This window comes from Letharia columbiana, assembly GCF_014066305.1.
Source record: "Letharia columbiana isolate WasteWater2 chromosome Unknown Sc0000036_s0, whole genome shotgun sequence".
Classification (NCBI taxonomy): Eukaryota; Fungi; Ascomycota; class Lecanoromycetes; order Lecanorales; family Parmeliaceae; genus Letharia; species Letharia columbiana.
In genome coordinates this window covers 235,733-255,190 of record NW_023501080.1, presented here as the reverse complement: position 1 = coordinate 255,190, position 19,458 = coordinate 235,733, and the positions used below count along the sequence as shown (strand labels likewise).

At 51.5% G+C, this 19,458-nt stretch overlaps 5 protein-coding genes across 5 annotated transcripts; 4 read left to right on the top strand and 1 right to left on the bottom strand.

The window, feature by feature from the left end:
* Nucleotides 1-3,254: 3,254 nt before the first annotated feature.
* On the top strand, nt 3,255-4,559 carry HO173_009016 (uncharacterized protein; the record flags this gene model as incomplete). Its single annotated transcript, XM_037310912.1, has 4 exons — nt 3,255-3,379; nt 3,492-3,639; nt 3,692-3,812; nt 3,868-4,559. The coding sequence occupies 4 exons, from the start codon at nt 3,255-3,257 to the stop codon at nt 4,557-4,559; spliced, it is 1,086 nt and encodes a 361-aa protein (XP_037162228.1).
* Nucleotides 4,560-6,892: 2,333 nt separating this feature from the next.
* HO173_009015 (uncharacterized protein) lies at nt 6,893-10,309 on the top strand (the record flags this gene model as incomplete). Its single annotated transcript, XM_037310911.1, has 1 exon — nt 6,893-10,309. One exon carries the CDS (start codon nt 6,893-6,895, stop codon nt 10,307-10,309), a length of 3,417 nt encoding a protein of 1,138 aa, XP_037162227.1.
* Nucleotides 10,310-11,266: 957 nt separating this feature from the next.
* Nucleotides 11,267-13,183, top strand: HO173_009014 (uncharacterized protein; the record flags this gene model as incomplete). Its single annotated transcript, XM_037310910.1, has 6 exons — nt 11,267-11,480; nt 11,539-11,718; nt 11,774-11,932; nt 11,978-12,153; nt 12,307-12,440; nt 12,499-13,183. The coding sequence occupies 6 exons, from the start codon at nt 11,267-11,269 to the stop codon at nt 13,181-13,183; spliced, it is 1,548 nt and encodes a 515-aa protein (XP_037162226.1).
* A 910-nt stretch (nt 13,184-14,093) lies between these two features.
* On the bottom strand, nt 14,094-15,827 carry HO173_009013 (uncharacterized protein; the record flags this gene model as incomplete). The annotated part of the gene is made up of 4 exons (XM_037310909.1): nt 14,094-14,721; nt 15,006-15,104; nt 15,225-15,507; nt 15,593-15,827. 4 exons carry the CDS (start codon nt 15,825-15,827, stop codon nt 14,094-14,096), a joined length of 1,245 nt encoding a protein of 414 aa, XP_037162225.1.
* A 2,360-nt stretch (nt 15,828-18,187) lies between these two features.
* On the top strand, nt 18,188-19,246 carry HO173_009012 (uncharacterized protein; the record flags this gene model as incomplete). Its single annotated transcript, XM_037310908.1, has 1 exon — nt 18,188-19,246. One exon carries the CDS (start codon nt 18,188-18,190, stop codon nt 19,244-19,246), a length of 1,059 nt encoding a protein of 352 aa, XP_037162224.1.
* Nucleotides 19,247-19,458: the final 212 nt, after the last annotated feature.

Below are 19,458 nucleotides of genomic sequence, written 5' to 3'. Positions count from 1 at the left end.
AGGACCCACAGTTCTGGTAGCTTGTTCTCCGAGAATTCTTTCTCACACCTGGATAGCGCTAGCCTGCATCCGGATTCGATTCTTTGCTGGCAATATACCAGGCTTTGGCTTCTTTATGTCTGTTGTTGCAAAAATGCGAAAAAGGATACGAGAAAAAGGATGGCGGGGGAAGGACGAGATAGGAACCTGAATACGGCTGGAGTCAGCGATTGCTGCAATCATTGCAGAGATGTACCTGACTTCACGCACCTTCACACATATGGATTACAGAATGCTAGATAGCTTCTTGAACATACAAATATGATCGATACCTCCTAGTCGTGCAAGCTTTGCCAATCTGTTGTACACTTGACAAAGCGAACCAAGTCTTTACGTCTCATACTTCGGGACGCCAACCCTTATGCCTCCTGCTCTCCCTACATTCTTTCCCGTTCCTTCCCTCAGAAAAATTACCCTTCCCGAAGATTCAGCTCACTCGTAGTCTGTACAGCCCATGAGCGCGAAACCCTCGTCATACCTCCACCGCTGATTCCCAGCCTCAAAAACCCCCCCCCCCACCCCCATTCCTTTCTTTTACTTTACCGTACCAAACCGCAGCACCGGTAAACCAACCTCATCACTCGTACCACCACCCCGGAAAAGAGATCGTGCCGGTTCCGTTCGTCGGTGGGCTTGTGTGGTTTGGGTTCGGTCGTGTTGGGGTTTTGGTTTTGAAGAAGGAGGAGGAGGAGGGAGGGGGAGGGGGGGGGGGGGGGGAGGGAGGGGGAGGGGGAGATGGTTGGTGGAGGTATGATGGGTTGGTGGGTATGTGGGTTGGTGAGTGGGTGAGTGGGTGGGTGGGTGGGTGGGTGGGTGGTGGGTTGGTGGGTATGTGGGTATGTGGGTGGGTGGGTGGGTGGGTATGTGGGTATGTGGGTTGGTGGGTAGGTGGGTAGGTGGGTATGGTGGGTGAGTGGGTGAGTGGGTATGTGGGTATGTGGGTATGTGGGTTGGTGGGTTGGTGGGTATGTGGGTTGAGTGGGTGTCCCAGACCGTATTCGGGCGATCATCGTCGGGTATGCCTTGCGTGCTCTGCTTTAATTGAGTAATCAGTTAATTAATTAATCAATCGATTGATCAATCAATCAATCAATCAATCAATCAATCAATCAATCAATCAATCAATCAATCAATCAATCGAGGCGTTGGAACCGTCTGTCCGAGTTGCGTGTAGGATGTGCGTAGAGTAGCGAAGGTATGGACCATCGGTGACGGTCACGGGCTGATGCCGGAGGGGAGGAGTCATATTTACTTGCTCGGGTCCACGGCGAGGGACGTTTGGAGGAGGGAGTCCCGCGGTCGAGAGAAGCGCGCGAGAGTGGGATGTTGGATGGGGATATGGATCCTGTTCGGTTGGTTAGCGCAGGACCTCCGGGTTGGCCCGAGGCGGTGAATGGCAACCGAGCGAGTGAGTGAGTGATTGGGAATGTCGGATGGGATATCCTCAGTGAATGATAGGTAGCGCAGACCCTCCGGTTCTCGAGACGGGAACGTCGTTCGTTTCACGTTGCTTGCCCACGTGGGATGATTCGTCGTCGACATGGGTGGGAGAGGGGTGTGTCGGACGGGGGATGGAAGACAGCCGGTCTTTGCTCTGGAAAGCAGGGTGCCTGGTCATTACGCCTTTTGGAGTGGATGATGCTGCGACGGGCAAATTCAAGCGGCGGTTGGATCCTGCGGGTTGCCTTCGCCATATGTAGGGGAGGATGTAACGTTGGTGTAATCGATTGATGCCGGAGAGTTGGTGAACTGGGATTTGCTGGCTCTTCCAATCAAGCAAGCAAGCAAGCAAGCTCGGTGAGAGGGACCTCACACCGCAGAAGGTAGGAGGCGGTGAATGTGATTCCAGACACTCGGGACGGATGGTAGAAAAGCTGCCCCAGCAGCTTTTTGTCAAAAGTTGAAAAGAAGAAGCGCCTTCATGACCGTCTTACTTTCCCAGTGAGGCTTTCGAGCATGGGCCGACCAGGTTCAGGGGAGCCATGCAATGGCTACTGCATGAGCTATAGACTGTATTTCTCCGGTATGCTGCATTGCATCAAGCATCAGGCTCGGCGATACGGATGTTAAACCGTAGAAAGCATGGCAGCAGATGGGAATACGGTCAGTGGGAATGGAAGAGAAGAGAGAAAAGGTGGTGTAACAGCGTCTGTCAAGGAAATAAGAAGGGGCAAATGCATGCAGCGGCTCCGTACGGAGTATTGTTTTCACATTGTTCGTCTGCAGAGTAAATCTCAATTGGGACCAATGACGCTCGCATGCATTCACCGAGGGTTGACAGTTGCATGCATACGTGCAGACATTACATGCATGCGGGAGTCGGGTTGTATTGCATCAAGCATCAAGCATCAAGCATCCAAGCATCAAGCATCAAGCATCAACTTTAGCGATGCGGATCTCATGCAGAAGCTTCACCCTCACTGGATATAAGAATGCTACCTAATCTTTATAGAAGAAGGGCGGAATGGAAGAGGAACAAGCTTGGCGAGATTGACTTTTGACTTTTGACTTTTGGCCTTTTTGACCTTCTGACTTTCCACGCATCGCACTGACTCGGGGATATTCTCCTCCTCCTCCTCCTCATGGGTTGATGGGTTGATGGTTTGACGGTTTGATAAATGTTTGGTTGAATGAATGGTTGATGGTTGATGGTTGATCGCTGATCGTCTGAGATGCCACGTGGCCTTCATCTCCTCTCCTCATACGATGACCATAATAGTCGCGACTCGCGAGACCCCACAGATAAAGTAAAAGTAGCGTTAAGAAATTGAATAGAATTCCTTGGGCGTCGCCTTTCAGACTACTGTCAGAGTGTCAGAGTGAGTGTTGGAATTTCCAAGCGTCACCCCAACTCATCAGGGTCTTCGGGCGCTAAAGTACCAACGCTTATCTCTTATCTCGCAGATAGAGTAACGTACATGGAATGCCTAACTGCTTGGGGAAAAGCTCACGATAAGACCGATAAGACCGAAGATCCTCCCCTCCTCTTATTCTGCCATCTCTCAGCAATGCCATTCCTCCCTAATTCCATGGCAAACACGTGTGGGAGAAGACCTCCGCTGGGACCGTTTTATCCTCGTACTGATGCTGACTTGCATATACCTCCACCCTCTCTTTCCCTCCTGACCCGCTAGTCTTTGACTTTCTTCTGCACTTCCAATTCTATCAAAGAGTGCCAGCCCATCACTCGCTCTAATTTCCACGTTGCAGCAGCCATGGACGCCTTCACCCCCCAACAAACCATCGAGTTGGTCTCGAGGATAGGATGCAAGAAGACGCATATGAGATGGGACAAATTGTTCTGGAATTCCTTCATGGCTGGTCCATTGCTGGGCTTTGGGTCAGTAAACCACCATCCCAAATTCGCTTGCACCGGGCTCGCAAAATCACTTTCGGAGCCCAATGCTCCCATCAGTGTACAAATGACTACCCTGCTGACAGTGTTGCAACAGCTGCGCAGTAACGTTGTCAACAGAAGCAGCACCTTGGTACCAACAAAATGCACCAGGTCTTATCCGGACTATCTCAGCCATGTTCTTCCCGGTGGGGCTCATCATGATAGTCCTCAGCGGTGCGGATCTCTTCACCTCCAATGTCATGGTACGCTGCTCCATTTGATCGCCTGCATCAGACAGTCTCTGATCTTTCGCAGTTCATGTTCACAGCCTTTCTTCATCGCCGAGCCTCGCTCATCAGTCTGGCCATCGTTTGGGTTACCTCTTTTTTGGCCAATCTCGCGGGGACGCTATTCTTCATGGCCATTGTCACTGGCTGTAAGTCTTTCATCACTCATTGGATGTTAGAACGCTTGCTGACCGCGACGTGCAGATGGCGGCGTCTTTGAAATTCCTGCTTACCGCACCGAGGTCATCAATTTCGCGACTGCAAAGTGCCTCACCCCTACCTGGGTTCAGATATTCTGCCGAGCCATTGGAGCAAATTGGCTCGTTTGCTTTGCCGTATATGTCTCCATCTCTTCCCGTGAGATCGCATCAAAGATACTAGCAATTTGGTTTCCCACATTTACCTTTGTGGCCCTGGGACTGGATCACGTTATTGCAAACATGTATTTTATTCCGGTGGCAATCTTCTATGGTCACCCCGACATTGGCGTTGGCCTCTATATCTGGAAGTCGATGATCCCGACAACACTTGGCAACGTTGTTGGAGGCGGCTTATTCGTCGGCGGAATGTATTGGTATTTGTACCTAACTGGTGAGGGGAGCGACAACATTACGTTCAGCATTGGAGGCCTAGATTCCGCAATGGAGGTCGGTGGACCAATGGGCCCGTCTCATCGAAGATCGGTCCCCAATTCGGCAAAGGAAGAAGAGGAGAAGGAAAATAAGATGGCGAACGGAGAAGGACCTGGGCCAGGCCATCCCAACCACGTTGCATCGCTACCCTCGTCAGGTCACACGATGACCAGCGGGCTAGGACGAGAGTTGACAGCGGAGAAGTACACAAACAGGAAAGGAATAGCATCGACCATTGAGGGCCAGCCAGTTGAAGGGGTTTAGAGGCGGGTGCACTACAGCGACATTCAGCACTGGCGCAAATCGGGATTATCGCAGACCGAACGTTAGTTGAATTTTCCGCTAGGAGGCCCAGGTGGTGTAGTGAGCCAAGGCCCAAAGGAGAGTGACAGAACGTGTAGCTTGCATGTCGGGCTTTTCCCATTTTTCAATCTGCATGTCACTTGACATTCTGGTGCGTGAGCTCGATGCTTCTGTCTTATTAGAGTAATAGCGATTTCTTCTAGAAGGAATATGTGCACCTTTCGGGTTTGACACCCGTGCAATAAAGCACTCGTTATTGGAGCACCGGATCCGGAACCTTGCAAATGATGTCAGCGTGTCCGGCGGATTGCTTGAGTATTGGTACACAGATAGGTACTCCAATACCACGCAGCTTTTGTTCCTCAAAGGGAAGGACTCGTGATGTCGAGGCCTTCGGACAGAGTCGGCCGGTATAGCACCAGTAGCAGTCATGGTGTCCCTGCTCCCTACTTGTCCATTGCGAGACTAGCACCAGCAGGCCGGAAGAGCGACGCTGGAACAATGAAGCGAAATAAAGCGAACACGTAGGAGTGGACCAGAAAAGATGCGAGACATGCCGTTCTATAAAGGGCGGTGTGCATGAATGCTACAGCCTTGGCCATGGGAAATAACCCGTGTGCGCTGTTAGCTTCATCAGCTGACTGTGTCAATTGTGATCGCCCCAGCAGTGATTATTTAGTCGTGGCGGAAGACCGAGGACGGCCGTCGTATTCGAGCAAAGTAGCATCATATGTGAATGTCCGAAGCAGGCAGCTTGATGCGTGTCCTCGACGCATCGCGCAAGGGCCTGCTGAGAGAGGGAAGTCGTGACGAGGAGTCGACCGCGTGGTTGTGTTGCAGCGACTTGCAAGGATGAGAGTGCCTCCTAGTGTCTTCTCCCTAATCGTGCCACACAATTAGTTCCGGGATCGCTAATAGGGTACCAATGTGGTGGGAGTGGCTTTTGATTTGAATGTCGTGCATGAACACTAGCATGCGCTTTCCTGCAGACGACGTACATCATCCCCTTATTTCTTTGACGATCGTAGGCAATCATGCATGCTTTGATATGCAATCACTTGCAGCTGTCAGACATTATTTGTCGCGCTGTAAAGTAGAAGGATTTCCTGTATGATGCAACACACGGGAGGGCGGCATCGGCATTGTTCGGTGTCTAAGCTTTTTTCCTTTGAGCAATCAGGAACAAGCACAAACTCAATCGCTTTGATGGGAAGAAGGAAGGAGGGGGAAAGGGGGCTGAAGTCTGAAGCCTTTTTTTTTTTTTCCCTTTTTCTTCTCCCTCTTTTTTTTTTTCCCTTTTTTCCTCACTAGAAAAATGAGAAAAACAAGTTTGGTGCAAGTGAAGGCGACTTTTGAGCAGGATTTAATTATCCGACTTTGGATGTGCGTCGAAAGCGAGATTAACGGAGCGCCGGAGACGAGGCTGAGACTGGGCGGTGTAACTCCACTCCAGACTCCCGTGTAAGCAACGATCAAAAAGAGACCATCCTTCAGCCCTGCTGCAAACACTTTTGCGTGCCGCACTGTCGTCTACTTGGCCACAAACACGCAAGTCGCAGCAAACACCCGGCCAAAAAGAAAGCTTTCTCCAAGACCATTGAGACACTAGAAGTACCACGCCTCGCACAAGTGCTGTACTCCTGTCCCATCAAGGAAGCGAACGAGGCGTTTAGGTTGATCCCTGGAAAGTGGTACACACCTATTTGGTACTCTAGTAGATTCAAAAAGGTCACCGTTGGTCCGCAGGGCCCGTCTTTAAGGAGAGAAGTTTATTTCACCACACGTAAATTAAAAATCTCTACCTCCTGCAATTTTCCCCTTTTATCCTCCTACCACCGTCCATCTTACACCGTCTTGCGCGACTCAGCAACGCACCTCGCTCTTGATTCGTAAGATCGCTTCACCCTCTCCTCTGTACGGCCAGTTAGTCGCGATCACCGTCAACTGCGCTTTTTCGAGCACGCGACTCCTCATTGGACCTGCACACTTTCCGGCGCACTTCCCCAGCTCACCCCCCTCCCCTAACAGAGCCTGCCTGCAGTCATGAAGGCACACCTCAGCCTTGCATGAGCGTAAGCGATTTGCCTGCCTCAATCCATCACCTCCTCTGGACAAACCTTGCCGTTCCCCTGGGATAAGCAAGATGGAGACGCCAATAACCAAACTCCCCCGTCCTCTACCGCGCATTTAAGCCTTCTCCAACACCACCCTCCGAAACGATTCGAAACGTTACGAAAACCCTGGGAGCCCCGACCCGAAGCGAACCAGTGAATACTCGCTCAAGGTCATACAACATGGCTCCTACGGCCACAACTTCGTCACCGAGCATGACAAACGGTAAAAGATGCTGGCCGTCTCCGATACCGTCTGCCCAATCCACATCCAAGCAATACATCAATACTTCTGTCCCGTTGACCGTGACTCCTGCCACGGCAGCTACACCTAATGGACCCTCATCAACAGCAAGTCCTGCGACACTCTCATTACAGTCGTCGCCCGAAGGCCCACGGGGACGCAACATCCCTTCCGATTTCTCTCCTACACCTCTGCAGTTGCCCGACTCCACCATGCCAAAATTCCACAGCGCCATGAGTGAAGCTATCGCTGCAAGCAAGTCGCCTGGACTGATACGGAGGATATCACGCGGCGCTGCAAATAGACTGCGTCGTCGCCCGTCATCCAAGCATCTGTCGAATCGTGATCGCAGCTCTGGCCCTGTCATGTTACGCCGCAGAAGCGACAGCAAGAATGGCGTTGAACCAGATGCCGATATGATTGACAATGACTTTGAAGCAGACATCGAGGATGTCCCAGAAGACCCAGAGCCTGTCCACGGACTGGGATTGAGCATGGGCAGTCTGAGTGTCGAGAACCGAACTACCACCCTGAAACCTGCGCTGACCAAAGGCGGTATTGCTCCAATTGTCCCTTCGAAACTTCAGCAAGGCACCCATCTTACCAAGGTCACGAGAAAGAAGCGAAAGGACCTTAACTTCGTCCTTGACACGGACTCGGCCAAGGTCTTCTGGGACCCATCTAATGCGTCAAAGCAATTCTATATCGATGATATACAACAGATACGCATGCAAAGTGCCGCAAAGAACTACCGGGAGGAGTGCGGTGTCGGGCTAGAATGTGAGTCTCGCTGGTTCACCATTATCTATGCCGACCAGAACCGAGCAAAGGGGCGGCCTGTGAAGACGATGCATCTCATTGCTCCCACTCAAGTCATCTTTGAGTTGTGGACATCCACCCTCGATGATCTCCAAAGGTATCGCCACGAACTCATGGACGGTGTCGCCGGATCTCGTCTGAATGAGAAGACATTGAGGGGTCATTGGAGATGCGAGATGGCGAAGCTTTTCAACGGAGCACCTCACCGCGATGAAGAGGAAAATCTAGACTTCACTGGAGTCGAAAACCTCTGCCACAGCTTCCATATTCACTGTTCCAAGAACATGCTTCGGGCGCAATTTGAAAAGGCCGACACCAACAAGACGGGGTTCCTCAATTTTGATGAGTTCAGGGACTTCATCCGTCGATTGAAGACCCGCACTGATATCAAGGACATCTATAAGTCGATTGATCCAAACAACGAAGGCATACCTCTTGACACTTTCCTCGCATTTCTACAGGAAACCCAAGGTATCAACATCCAGGCAAACCGCCCTCACTGGGCCAAAGTGTTCATCAAACATGTGCGACAGGCGAACAAGGTTCCGGTAAGTCAAGATACAACAGACGATCCTTCGGTGCAGATGAACTTTGCAGCATTCTCCGAGTTTCTCTGTTCTCATGACAACAACATACAAGACTTCAAGGTTCCAGAAGTCAAGTTTGACAAACCGTTGAATGAATACTTCATATCTAGCTCGCATAATACCTACCTCTTGGGCCGGCAAGTCGCGGGTAGCTCGAGTACCGAAGCCTACATCAGAGCACTGCAGCGCGCCTGTCGCTGTGTGGAGATAGATTGCTGGGATGGACAAGACGGCCGCCCTATTGTCGTGCATGGACATACCATGACGAGTAGCGTTCTCTTTGCTGATTGCATCTCAGTCATCGGGAAGTATGCCTTCGAGTCATCGCCATATCCTCTCATATTGTCCCTCGAGGTACACTGCAATCCTGAGCAACAACAGGCTATGGTCGACATCATGACTAGGGAGCTAGGGGAGCAACTTGTTCGGGAGCCACTGATCTCGCCCTCGTACGAATTACCTTCTCCTGAAGACCTCCGGAATAGGATATTGGTCAAAGTCAAGGCTGGGGAGGATCCCAATCTCAACCTAGATCTACCTGCTGGCCGTCGCGACATCCCGGGCCGCCGCGATCGAAGTTTTAGCTCTCCCTGGTCTCGTCCTCAGATCCTCGATAACTCTATCATACCAAGTACGCCCAACTTGTCCAGTACTCCATCCGTGAGTCCTCCGGGAGATGGCTCCATGTGGGGCCCTCGAGGCTCGATGACAACGACGAGTATCAGTAGCACCAGCGAGGAGAGTGACAATGGACGTAATGATACTTCTCGTCTCAAGAGAGGAGGCTCTAGCCGGCGGCACAAAAGCAAAATCATTAAATCTTTGGGCAACCTTGGTGTCTACACCCGAGGCTTCAAGTTTCAAAGCTTTACTCTGCCCGAGAGCAAGGGGTACAATCATGTATTTTCGCTTGCAGAACGTCAGTATGAACGTCTCTGCAAAGACCCTGACACGAAAGCACAGCTTGAAAAACACAACATGCGCTACCTCATGCGCGTATACCCGTCAGGTTACCGAATACATTCAACGAACCCGGATCCGTTAGTATTTTGGAGGCGTGGAGTTCAGATGATGGCTCTGAATTGGCAGACCTACGATCTTCCCATGCAGATGAACGAAGCGATGTTTGCCAGTGGGTCTGATAAGCTTGGTTATGTCCTAAAGCCAAGAGAACTGAGGGAATCACTGTCGATACAAGAAGAGATCTCGGAACCCTCCATCCACGGCCTGGGCAAGATTCAAAAGAAATTGATTCGCTTCTCTGTCGACATAATTTCCGCCCAACAGCTACCTCGGCCTCGAGGAGTAGCCCTAGATGGCGCACTTGATCCCTACGTTGAGATCGAGATGTTCAGCGCCGAAGACAAAGGCAAGGGCGTCGCTTCGGGTGAAGGCGGGTCTGATGCTTCCGCGCGCAACGGTATGTCTGGCATAGGATCACCACATCGTAGACGCACACATGTGGTGCAAGCCAACGGCTTCAATCCTGTCTTCAACGACAGCTTCAAGCTGTCGCTGGAAACCAAGTACCCTAGCCTGGTATTTGTGAGATGGACTGTGTGGAACTCCCCAGACGGGAGAAGCTTCAATACAAACCCCAATGCGGATCCACTGGCTACATTTACAGCCAAATTGAGCAGTCTCGAGCAAGGATACCGTCACCTACGCTTGTACGATCATAACGGAGACCAGTTCAATTGCGCCGCTCTGTTCTGCAAGATCAAAAAGGAAGAGCCCGTGACGATCGAGAGGGAAGATCCCGTCCCCGAGAAGGGCGGAAGATTCAAAAACAAGTTTCAGAAGGCAGTGTTCGCAAGGACAAAATCCGTGGAGAAGAAGAACGGAAGACGGACAGAAAGGACAAGCACGAGCACAAGCACGAGCACAACTACGAGCATGAGCAAAGATACGAGCGGCGAGAAGTCGAGCCTTGACGGAGGCTGCTATTAGCCTAACGGCGGCCTCCTCCCACTACATTTGAAATTGATATGGAGTCCTTTGGAGTTTTAGACTTGCTCTTCTTCACGGAATATACCCAAAGTCATTGCAGGGCGCAGCATATTATGGGACTAATCCATCACTATTGGACATTTGTTTCAATACCATTAGAAGAGCAGGAAAGCCTTGAAGGTCACTCGTTGCTTCCATTTCACTTTCAGCATGCAACAGATGTTATTTATTCGACATTCGCTACCAGCAGGATATGGTTTTTCCCACTTCTTCGGTTGTATTGTGATTGGCCTGTGTACTCAAATAGACTTACCCGATCAGCTGGCGCTGAATCCTTTGTTGGAACCGGATTATGATAACGACTTGCATTAGAAGAACGATGATGGCGAGGCCTGCGTTGTTTTTACGTGCGAGAGCGCCAGCGTAGTGTCGCTGTGTGGTAGATAGGATATCGATCACAATTAGATGACTTCTTTCTTGTCTTCCACTTGACAGTAAATCAGACTCCCCGCCCCCAAGGTCCCAATTTTCTCGATTCATGACTCAAGTAGGCTCGTAAACGCTGCCCGCCAATGCGCTAGAGTAAAGTAGTGACTGTTCCCTTCCTTTATTTCTCTGGGCTTGGATCCTTCCCGCCAGCCAGCTCAGCTTGAGCTGAGGTTACGTAAGGCACGAAGATTGGATCCCATCAGTCTGTGCCTCTATTGATGACATCCAAGCTTCCTCTACTGCCTCGGATACCGGCAAATGAGGTACCTAGGTAGTACCTTTGACCTTTCCCCGAATCTGCCCACCTGCAGCCTCATCCGGCTAGACCGAGGGGCAGCTGAAGAAACAAAAAGAATCTGACAGGCGGGGAAGCTGCATGGCTTGGAGCCCAGAAAATGCAACGCGAAAGCATATAGGGCTGCCAATCCCTCAAGATGGGTTCGCTCGACCTTACGAACGAGCATCGATATGGCACGTCTATCCTTTACCTGGCTAGCCACCACCGCAGCGCTGCTGCTGCCAGCCCTTCGAGGCCATGCAGCCGGTACCTCGAGCTACAATGGGCTGGCCCTTACGCCTGCAATGGGATGGGATAATTGGAATGCGTTTGGGTGTAAGGTTAGCGAGGAGCTGATCCTTACTACCGCTCAAAAGATTGTTGAGTTGGGGCTACGCGATCTTGGTAGGAATCCTGCAGCATGCAACGGAGCAAAGAGAGGGATGCTGATATGTGTCTGCAGGCTACTACTACATCATCCTAGACGACTGTTGGTCCAGCGGCAGGACCTCAAACGGTACCCTCCAGGCAAACAGTACCAAATTCCCAGATGGAATTCCAGCGGTTGCGGAAAAGATTCATGGCATGGGGCTCGGGTGGGGCATGTATTCCTCTGCTGGGAAATACACTTGCGCGCAATACGGTACGGAGTCATGGTCAGATTGCCTACAAATGTGACAAAAACTGAGATTGAGCAGCCGCATCTTTGGGAGTGGAGAAACAAGATGCCCAAACATTCGCCGATTGGGGGGTCGATTATCTCAAGTACGACAACTGCTACAATGAGGGACAGGAAGGGACGGCCCTTGTCACATACAATCGGTACAAGGCAATGTCGGATGCGCTCAATGCTACAGGTAATATCCCCAGGGTTCGGTGTGGACTTGGGCTGACACCCGAAGGCCGGCCCATTCTCTACTCGATGTGCAATTGGGGGCAGGACTCTCCATGGGACTGGGCCCAGACAATAGCCAACAGTTGGAGGATGAGTGGTGATGTGTACGACTCATTTGATCGGCCTGATAGTCGATGCCCGTGCGATACGTATGAGTGCAGCTTGCCTGGATTTCATTGCTCGGTTCGTACATTTCGGAAAATTTCTTCCTTTTCAATGCGAATTCGGAGTTGCAGGACATATTTCCGGAGCAGAAGGCTCTTTCTACTCCCAAGACCTGTCTTGCGAGCCTGGGTTTTGCCTTGGAAAGCAACGCTGACTCCGAGATGTGCGCAGGTCATGAATATTCTCAATAAGGCGGCTCCTATTCTGAACAAGGCTCAGCCAGGAGCGTGGAACGACTTGGATATGCTGGAAGTAGGCAATAGTGGTATGACGGATGATGAATACAAGACGCACTTCAGCATGTGGTATGTACATTGTCTGGCTTGATGCCAACCTCCGGCGTGTGAGCTGACCTAGATTCAGGGCCTTAGCCAAGTCTCCGCTGATCATGGGCACCGACGTGACCATGATGATAGCTGAGACTCTCTCTATATATTCAAATCCCGCCATTATCGCGATCAATCAGGACCCGCTTGGTGTGCCCGTTACGCGTGTTTGGCAATCACCCGCGCAACCCCAGAATGAAACATACTCCGTCGATGCCTACACCGCTGGGGAAACGTCATTCTGGACTGGCGAGTTGATGAATGGCGATTATGTTGTTGCATTCGTAAACGGAGGCCCAAAAGCCACCACGCTGACTGCCACCATGAACGACGTTTTCATCGATCTAGTCACTACTGGCTCGAACGCCCCCGTACCTCAACTCCAGCAGACATACGACGTATACGACCTTTGGGCCAACAGAATGAGCAACACCACCGCCCAAGCCATCATCAATGGGAATTTTACCATGGAAACAAATAGTACCAACACTACGAGCGAAGCTAGTGCCAATTCGACGTTACCAATGCAGACATACAATGCTACGCAGCTCAGCTACGCAGACGGGCTAAACGCGAACAACGCGGCTTTGTTCGGGATCAAAGTCAAGACCATGGCGCCGATGGGAACGCTGAGCACTACCGTACCCAGTCACGGGGTGGCGGTGTATCGTTTGAGATCTCAAGGTGGTGGGAGTGGGATGAGGAAGAGGGATGAGTTGTAAGATGATATACCTATTGTGGACCTTTGACCAAAAGCTTGCGAAAGCTGTGTATGCAAATGATCCAGCACTACCTCGGCCCCTGTCCCGACATTTATCGCTTTGGAATTTCCTTTGTTGTCCTACCTTCTTGGCCCAATGCACTCACTTAAATCAATGTAGTCTTCCTTCCAATTCTAAAAGATCATGCATTTCTTTTGCCCAGCTGCTCGGGGCACAAGTCTTCGCATTCTGGTCCCCTTTGATGCAATTCTGTTCTCCCTGATGCCGCAATTACAGCCGTGTTTTCAGAACAGCGTGATAAGAATGGCCATGAGCTTGGAGACAGCGATATCGAAACAGCGACAGGAGCTGATTTTGCACCCTTTCTGTTTCGTCCTCTCACGCCGGAACGGATTCAATCACCAAGAAACAGCAACATCTTTTTTCTTCCGGCGTGAAACCTAGTATTGTTGTTGCAATTTTTCTTTTTTTTCTTCCGGCGTGAAACCTAGTATTGTTGTTGCAATTTTTCTTAAAAGCCTGCAACGGAGCGTTTGTTTCCATTAACGTGGAGGTCAACTCCTTCTTCATACCCTTTCATGTTGTCTGCCTGCGGAGTCCATGTGGCATCTATCCTTCCAAGCAAGACCCCTGACCAACCGCGTACGTCACCCGCCATGGCCCATCCAGTTCAACAAAGCTTGCAGGCCGTCGCCCACAATGGGGGAAAACTCCAAGCGAAAATCCTCTCCCAGTCCGACTCACGCGAATACTACTACTACTACCCCAGATTCCGACACCCTAACCGACGCGTCCTCAGCGTCACTCCGGCCCGCCTCACCCCCCGCCGCCAATAGCAGCAGCAGCAGCTCACCATCCTCGGCAGGCCCCGAATGCCAGACAATGCAGGCCAACTTCTCCCACTCCCGGACTAGCACCCAAGAGCACCCGCAGCACCCCCATCCCGACCCCTCAACCCACCGTCCATGCCTCGTCTGTCCCTCCCGCCACCACCACCGCCACAGCGACGCCACATCGATCGATCGGGGCACGAGATCTTGCTCCGTCCGGCGCGCCGGACCGGGGCACGTGGATGCGGCAAGCGGGGGGGGGACCGAACGACGCCGCCGAGCGAGCGCGTTGGGTCGGGCATGGGCGGGGTCGCTGCGGTGTGCGTGGATGGAGGAGAGGAGGAGGAGGAGGGGCGGGAGGTGTGGGTTTGGTGCGTTTTTGGGGGGGTGTTCGACTCCCTCCTTTCCTTTCCACTCCGTGCGTACCGGGGGTGGGTTTCTCTCGAGAGCGATGGAGGATGTGTTTCGAGGATGTGTTTGTACGGATCTTGGTATGAAGGGGGAATGCTGACGAGGCAATGGGTGTAGGTGCGCGACACAGGGTTTCGGTCGGGGAGAAGGCGTCGGATAGGACGGATCTCTGGAGACGCGGTGGCGGGGTTGGGATTTGGGGGCCCATAGGGAGGCGGGGGTCGTGTGTCTGGGTTGTGAAGGGCTCGGGGTAAGTCCTTGTTTGTAGGAGTGGGGACTGGGTGTGTGTTCGGGGTTCTTGTCTTGGTCAATGTTACATGCGATTTGTGAGCTTTTGTCGTGCGATTCTACCATTTTGCCGTTCGCTATTCTCCTGCTCCTGCTCCATCGCCGAGGATGAAGGGCTCGGTCTCCAGAACCATGGAAGAGGATTGCATGGTAGGTAAAAGACGTCCGTTTCAGTCTCATCATCTCATTCGCCCATTGCCAGTCAGGTCGTCAAAGGTGCGTAGTCACAGACTCAAAATCCTTATACCCGACCCCTTTGACAAATGTAGCATCCCAAGGCCCCTGACCCTTACCTCGCGCAAGCTCGACGCAGAACTCGCCGTGAGCGGGTCCATCGATCGCGCCCCATGGCCGGCTGACCGTTCTCCCTGCGCTCGTCCACGTAGTAGAAGCTAGAGACCCTACATGTCAGCTGAGCTGACCGCAATGGTGAAGCGAGCGGGCGAGCAAGTCTCCTCTCAAAGCACCAAGAAATACATCGTGGGGCGAGGACGCGACTCGGACCGACTTACTGCCACCCTTTACCGCCGTAAGCCTCCGCACAACCCGCGATCGTATGCGCGGCAGCCTGTTTGCCAATGCCCATGGTGATGAGTCTCGGATAGACCATCTTATTCAGCATATTTCCGATCTGGATGAAAGTCTTGGGGGCGCTAGACCCGAGCTCTTCGAAGCCTTTGACGGCTTCCTGAGCCGCGGCGAAAGCGCTGACGGTATTGATGGCGAGGTCCGAGGTGAGCTTCTCCAGGGGCGGGGAGAGCGGGTTGGATTCGGCTGCCATGGTTAGGCCGTAGGCTGTTGGGGATTCAATCGTTATCATTATTGCTGTCGACGCGCTCCTGAGATGTACATCTGGGCTCTGAACGTGGCGCATACGCACCAATGTAGACGACGACGCTCGGTATGCCCAGTTCCGATTTGACAGTGTCAAAGACCGACTTCACGTCCTGTGGCTGGGTCAAATCAGCTTTGACGGAGAGGTAATCGGTGCCTCGGGCGGATTTTCCACTTCGGGATGCAATGGCTACTTTGTAGCCGGATGAAGAGAACCTCTGCGCGATACCATGGCCGATATTGGCACCGGCCCCTAGAAGGAGGATCACTGGTGAAGGCATGATGGAGATTTGTTCCAGCCAAAGGTTGAAGATGGGGAGGCTTCCGTGTAGATTCGACTGATTGGCTTCTTGCCGATTGGGAGAATGGAGGCAACATATAAACAAGGCATCCTGAATAATGGAGATTGGAGAACACCGTCAAGACAATTGGGGCGCCCAGCGTGAGTTGGAGAGAGGGATTCCATGCCGTTGGTCAGCGAATTTTGTCATGTCAAACTGCCTCGTTTGGAGAAAGGCTATGGCCAGTTGCAACAGGGTATTCGCCCGCTTTGGTGGACATGTGCACGATAAGAGTTCAAGCGATGGATGAGCTCAAATCACATTCTTGTGCATTTGCTAGTTTGCCCACCAAAGAAGCGGGGTCTTCTTACTAATGTTCTTAAGCTTCATTCGTAAGCTTAGAGGCAGGCTTCTTCTTGAAGGCTCAACTCTTTCTGAACCAATGGCATTGTTCCTTTCTTGCTCAGCCTGATACATTAGCTTCTTGTTTCTCAAATCATCTAAGGTAAGAATCGAATCAGATAGGATGAAGCAGAATAGTAGAAGAAACACTGGCTAGATCACGTGCTGACTCGTCGTTGACGGCCACCCCTGCCAAGCGAATTGACACTTTCAGTATAGACAAAATGCTTCCCACTCGGAAACCCCACAGACCGAGTACATACCGCTGAGTTACCAAAATCTCCAATTCATCCTCTCAGTGCACAGTGACCTTTATACCCTTCGAATCGAATCTGTAGCAAGGGCTCAGACAGTCATACGGAGTCTCCACATCCGTAACATACGTCTCGAATAGCTAGAAGCGGAAAAGATCCGGGGCGAAAAGAGCTGCGAAGGTGAGATAGATCTCACAATGAGCGAGATTGAGGCCGTTATACAGTCTAAAACCTTTGCTGAAGGGACGAGGTGTCTACTCAAATGGACATTCGGAGGTTGCTGACGCCAGCGGTCAGGATTGAACGCTTTCGGGTCGGGGAAGATGAACATATTGGAATGCATCATAGCCGAGGATATGCCCACCGGTGTTCCTGGAGTAATGGTCCATTGCTAACACTGCTGTGCGACATCGGAAGTAGAAGTCTCAAATCCCTCATAGCCCAGTGACACTTTTCCGTTCTCCTGGATGATCCCGCCAACAATTCGCCAAGAAGCATTATTTTGTTAGACAGTGATACGTCTCGGTGTTCCTGGCCAGATGGGGAACAATCATTCTGGATCATTGATATTAGGCTCGTAGGGACTAGTGCGTACTAGTGGGCCTGGAGACTGGTCTTAGCATCATATACGTACCTTTGACGACATCACAAAGAAGTGGCATACCATAGAGCTCGTGCGTCTTCTTCATCTCCCAAGTGTACCGTCCGCGCTTGATCACTCCACAATAGAACTCGTAACAGAGCGTCATAGCAGTGAATCTGGCCCCAGGAAATTTGCAATTGGACGCAAATATAGACAATACACAGCTATGGTAATGCAGTATACAACGAAACCACATAGCCTAGTCGGGACACTACGAATTGAGAAGACATCCATCTCATGAATGACAATGTAGTGCAAACGTAGAATGCGACGAAGAATGTCCATTAACAGAGAAGATCCCTACCTTTAGGTACGATATTTGAGGATTGAGGGTACAGCACCTTTCTTGCATATTGTCCACGATGGATTCATTTCCCTACCTTAACGTATATCGCAACAGGAAACCTGTCATCCCGATTGAAAATCCTGTCGAACAAGCGGTATTTAGTAGGAAATGATTTTGTCTCTCCGCGAACGCGCTTGCAGATAATTTCATAGAGTAGCCAGACGCCAAGGTTCTGATGGAGGGACGCCGGTGGGGTACTCCAGCAGCCACTGAACCTCGTTGATCAATGGCAAAGGATGTCACGCAGTTGAAGCCGACTTTACGTGCCGCACTGCAGCAAGGAGGCGAACTGAGCTCGATGCGAGGGCTGATAGCAGATGAAAGATTCTTCGTCGCTCACAACTTGATGAGATATTGAGAGCGGGCCTTATATTCGGCAGTAGGTGAAAGAGAGAGAGAGAGAGACCAATGAATAATATCAAAAATATTGCGTCAAACGAGGCTGGAACGGTGGTGATGGAGGAGCAAATATTGGAACCGTCTCAAACCCTGACACTGTGACCAGATAAGAAACCCTTGAGTCTGAGAAGATGTATCTATGCTAATGAAGGTAAGACCACGAAGCCTCATGGTGCATCAGGATTTGTGGTGTGCTTTGTCATGGTTGGCGGTCAACCCATTCCTTGTCAAATCTCCGCCGCCTATCCGCTTCCCGCTCTCGTCATTTCACTGAAGAAGCCGACTATCGACGAGAAGCTTTCCGAATAACGATGAGATGCCTGCCTTGACCGGCTCAATGCGAGATCTACCCTCTCACGCCTCTCCGGTCTACTCCCCTAGACCTTCGGCTGGTAAAGATGTCTCACAGTTCGATCTCGACAATGGAAGATCGGAATCTCCACCCCCTCCAACCTTCGTCAGTCCAGCATTCACTCCTCCATCTACTCCGGGCGCAGAGACGTCGACAAGGCACCAAGAACCTCGCTCAATTCCTGTTGATACCGCATCCCGAAGACCGCCAAAGCTTCTCGACACACTTCCAGACGTCAATTGCGTTGTTCGCGCAAGGATACCTACGGTGACTGGCGCAGAGATGTTTCTGCATCTATACCAAAACAACGTGGATGATAAAGAGCATTTGGCTATTGTATTTGGCAATGACATACGGTCAAGATCGTTAGACGCGCCACGGTCTGGCGAAACAGAAATGGATCGCATGATACGAGGCGCATACACGGGCAGGCTTCACCCCGGAAGAACATCGAGTCGATTTGATCCAGAGCCACACCCGTCTACCTCTATGCTGATAGCTCAAACCACTCACTCATCACCCCTGGTCAGGATACACTCAGAGTGCTATACTGGCGAGACGGCATGGTCTGCCCGGTGCGATTGTGGAGAACAACTCGACGAGGCAGCCAGGCTTATGTCTTTACCTTCGTCGCCTGGTGGCGTCATTGTATATTTACGTCAAGAAGGTCGAGGAATTGGTCTAATGGAGAAGCTCAAAGCCTACAACGTACAGGATCTTGGCTGGGATACTGTCGAGGCCAATCTCATGTTACGGCATCCAGCAGACGCAAGAAGCTACGGACTCGCCACAGCGATGCTGCTAGATCTCGGATTTGGAGGAGATGCAGGCATCAAGCTACTCACGAACAATCCGGATAAAGTACGGGCAGTGGAAGGCCCTAATCGCGAGGTCATCGTTAAAGAGAGAGTGGCCATGGTCCCTCTGGCTTGGAAGACAGGCGGAAAGAAGGGTATACATAGCGAGGAGATCGAAGGCTATCTACGAACAAAGATAGGTAAGATGGGACACATGCTTGGATGAGATGTGACTTGGATTGCATGATGCAGAGCGAGGCGTTATTGGAAAAGATGCCGTTCCACATACCTGTACATTATTGAAGCAACGTGCTTAGTCTTGCTAGAAGTCTAGCCATTGAGTGTGTAAGAGTGAGCGGAATCAATAGAACGGAATCCGAGGCATTGGTCTCGACGACGGTGATAACGGGAAAAGTCTCCGATTGAGTCGCAAAACGC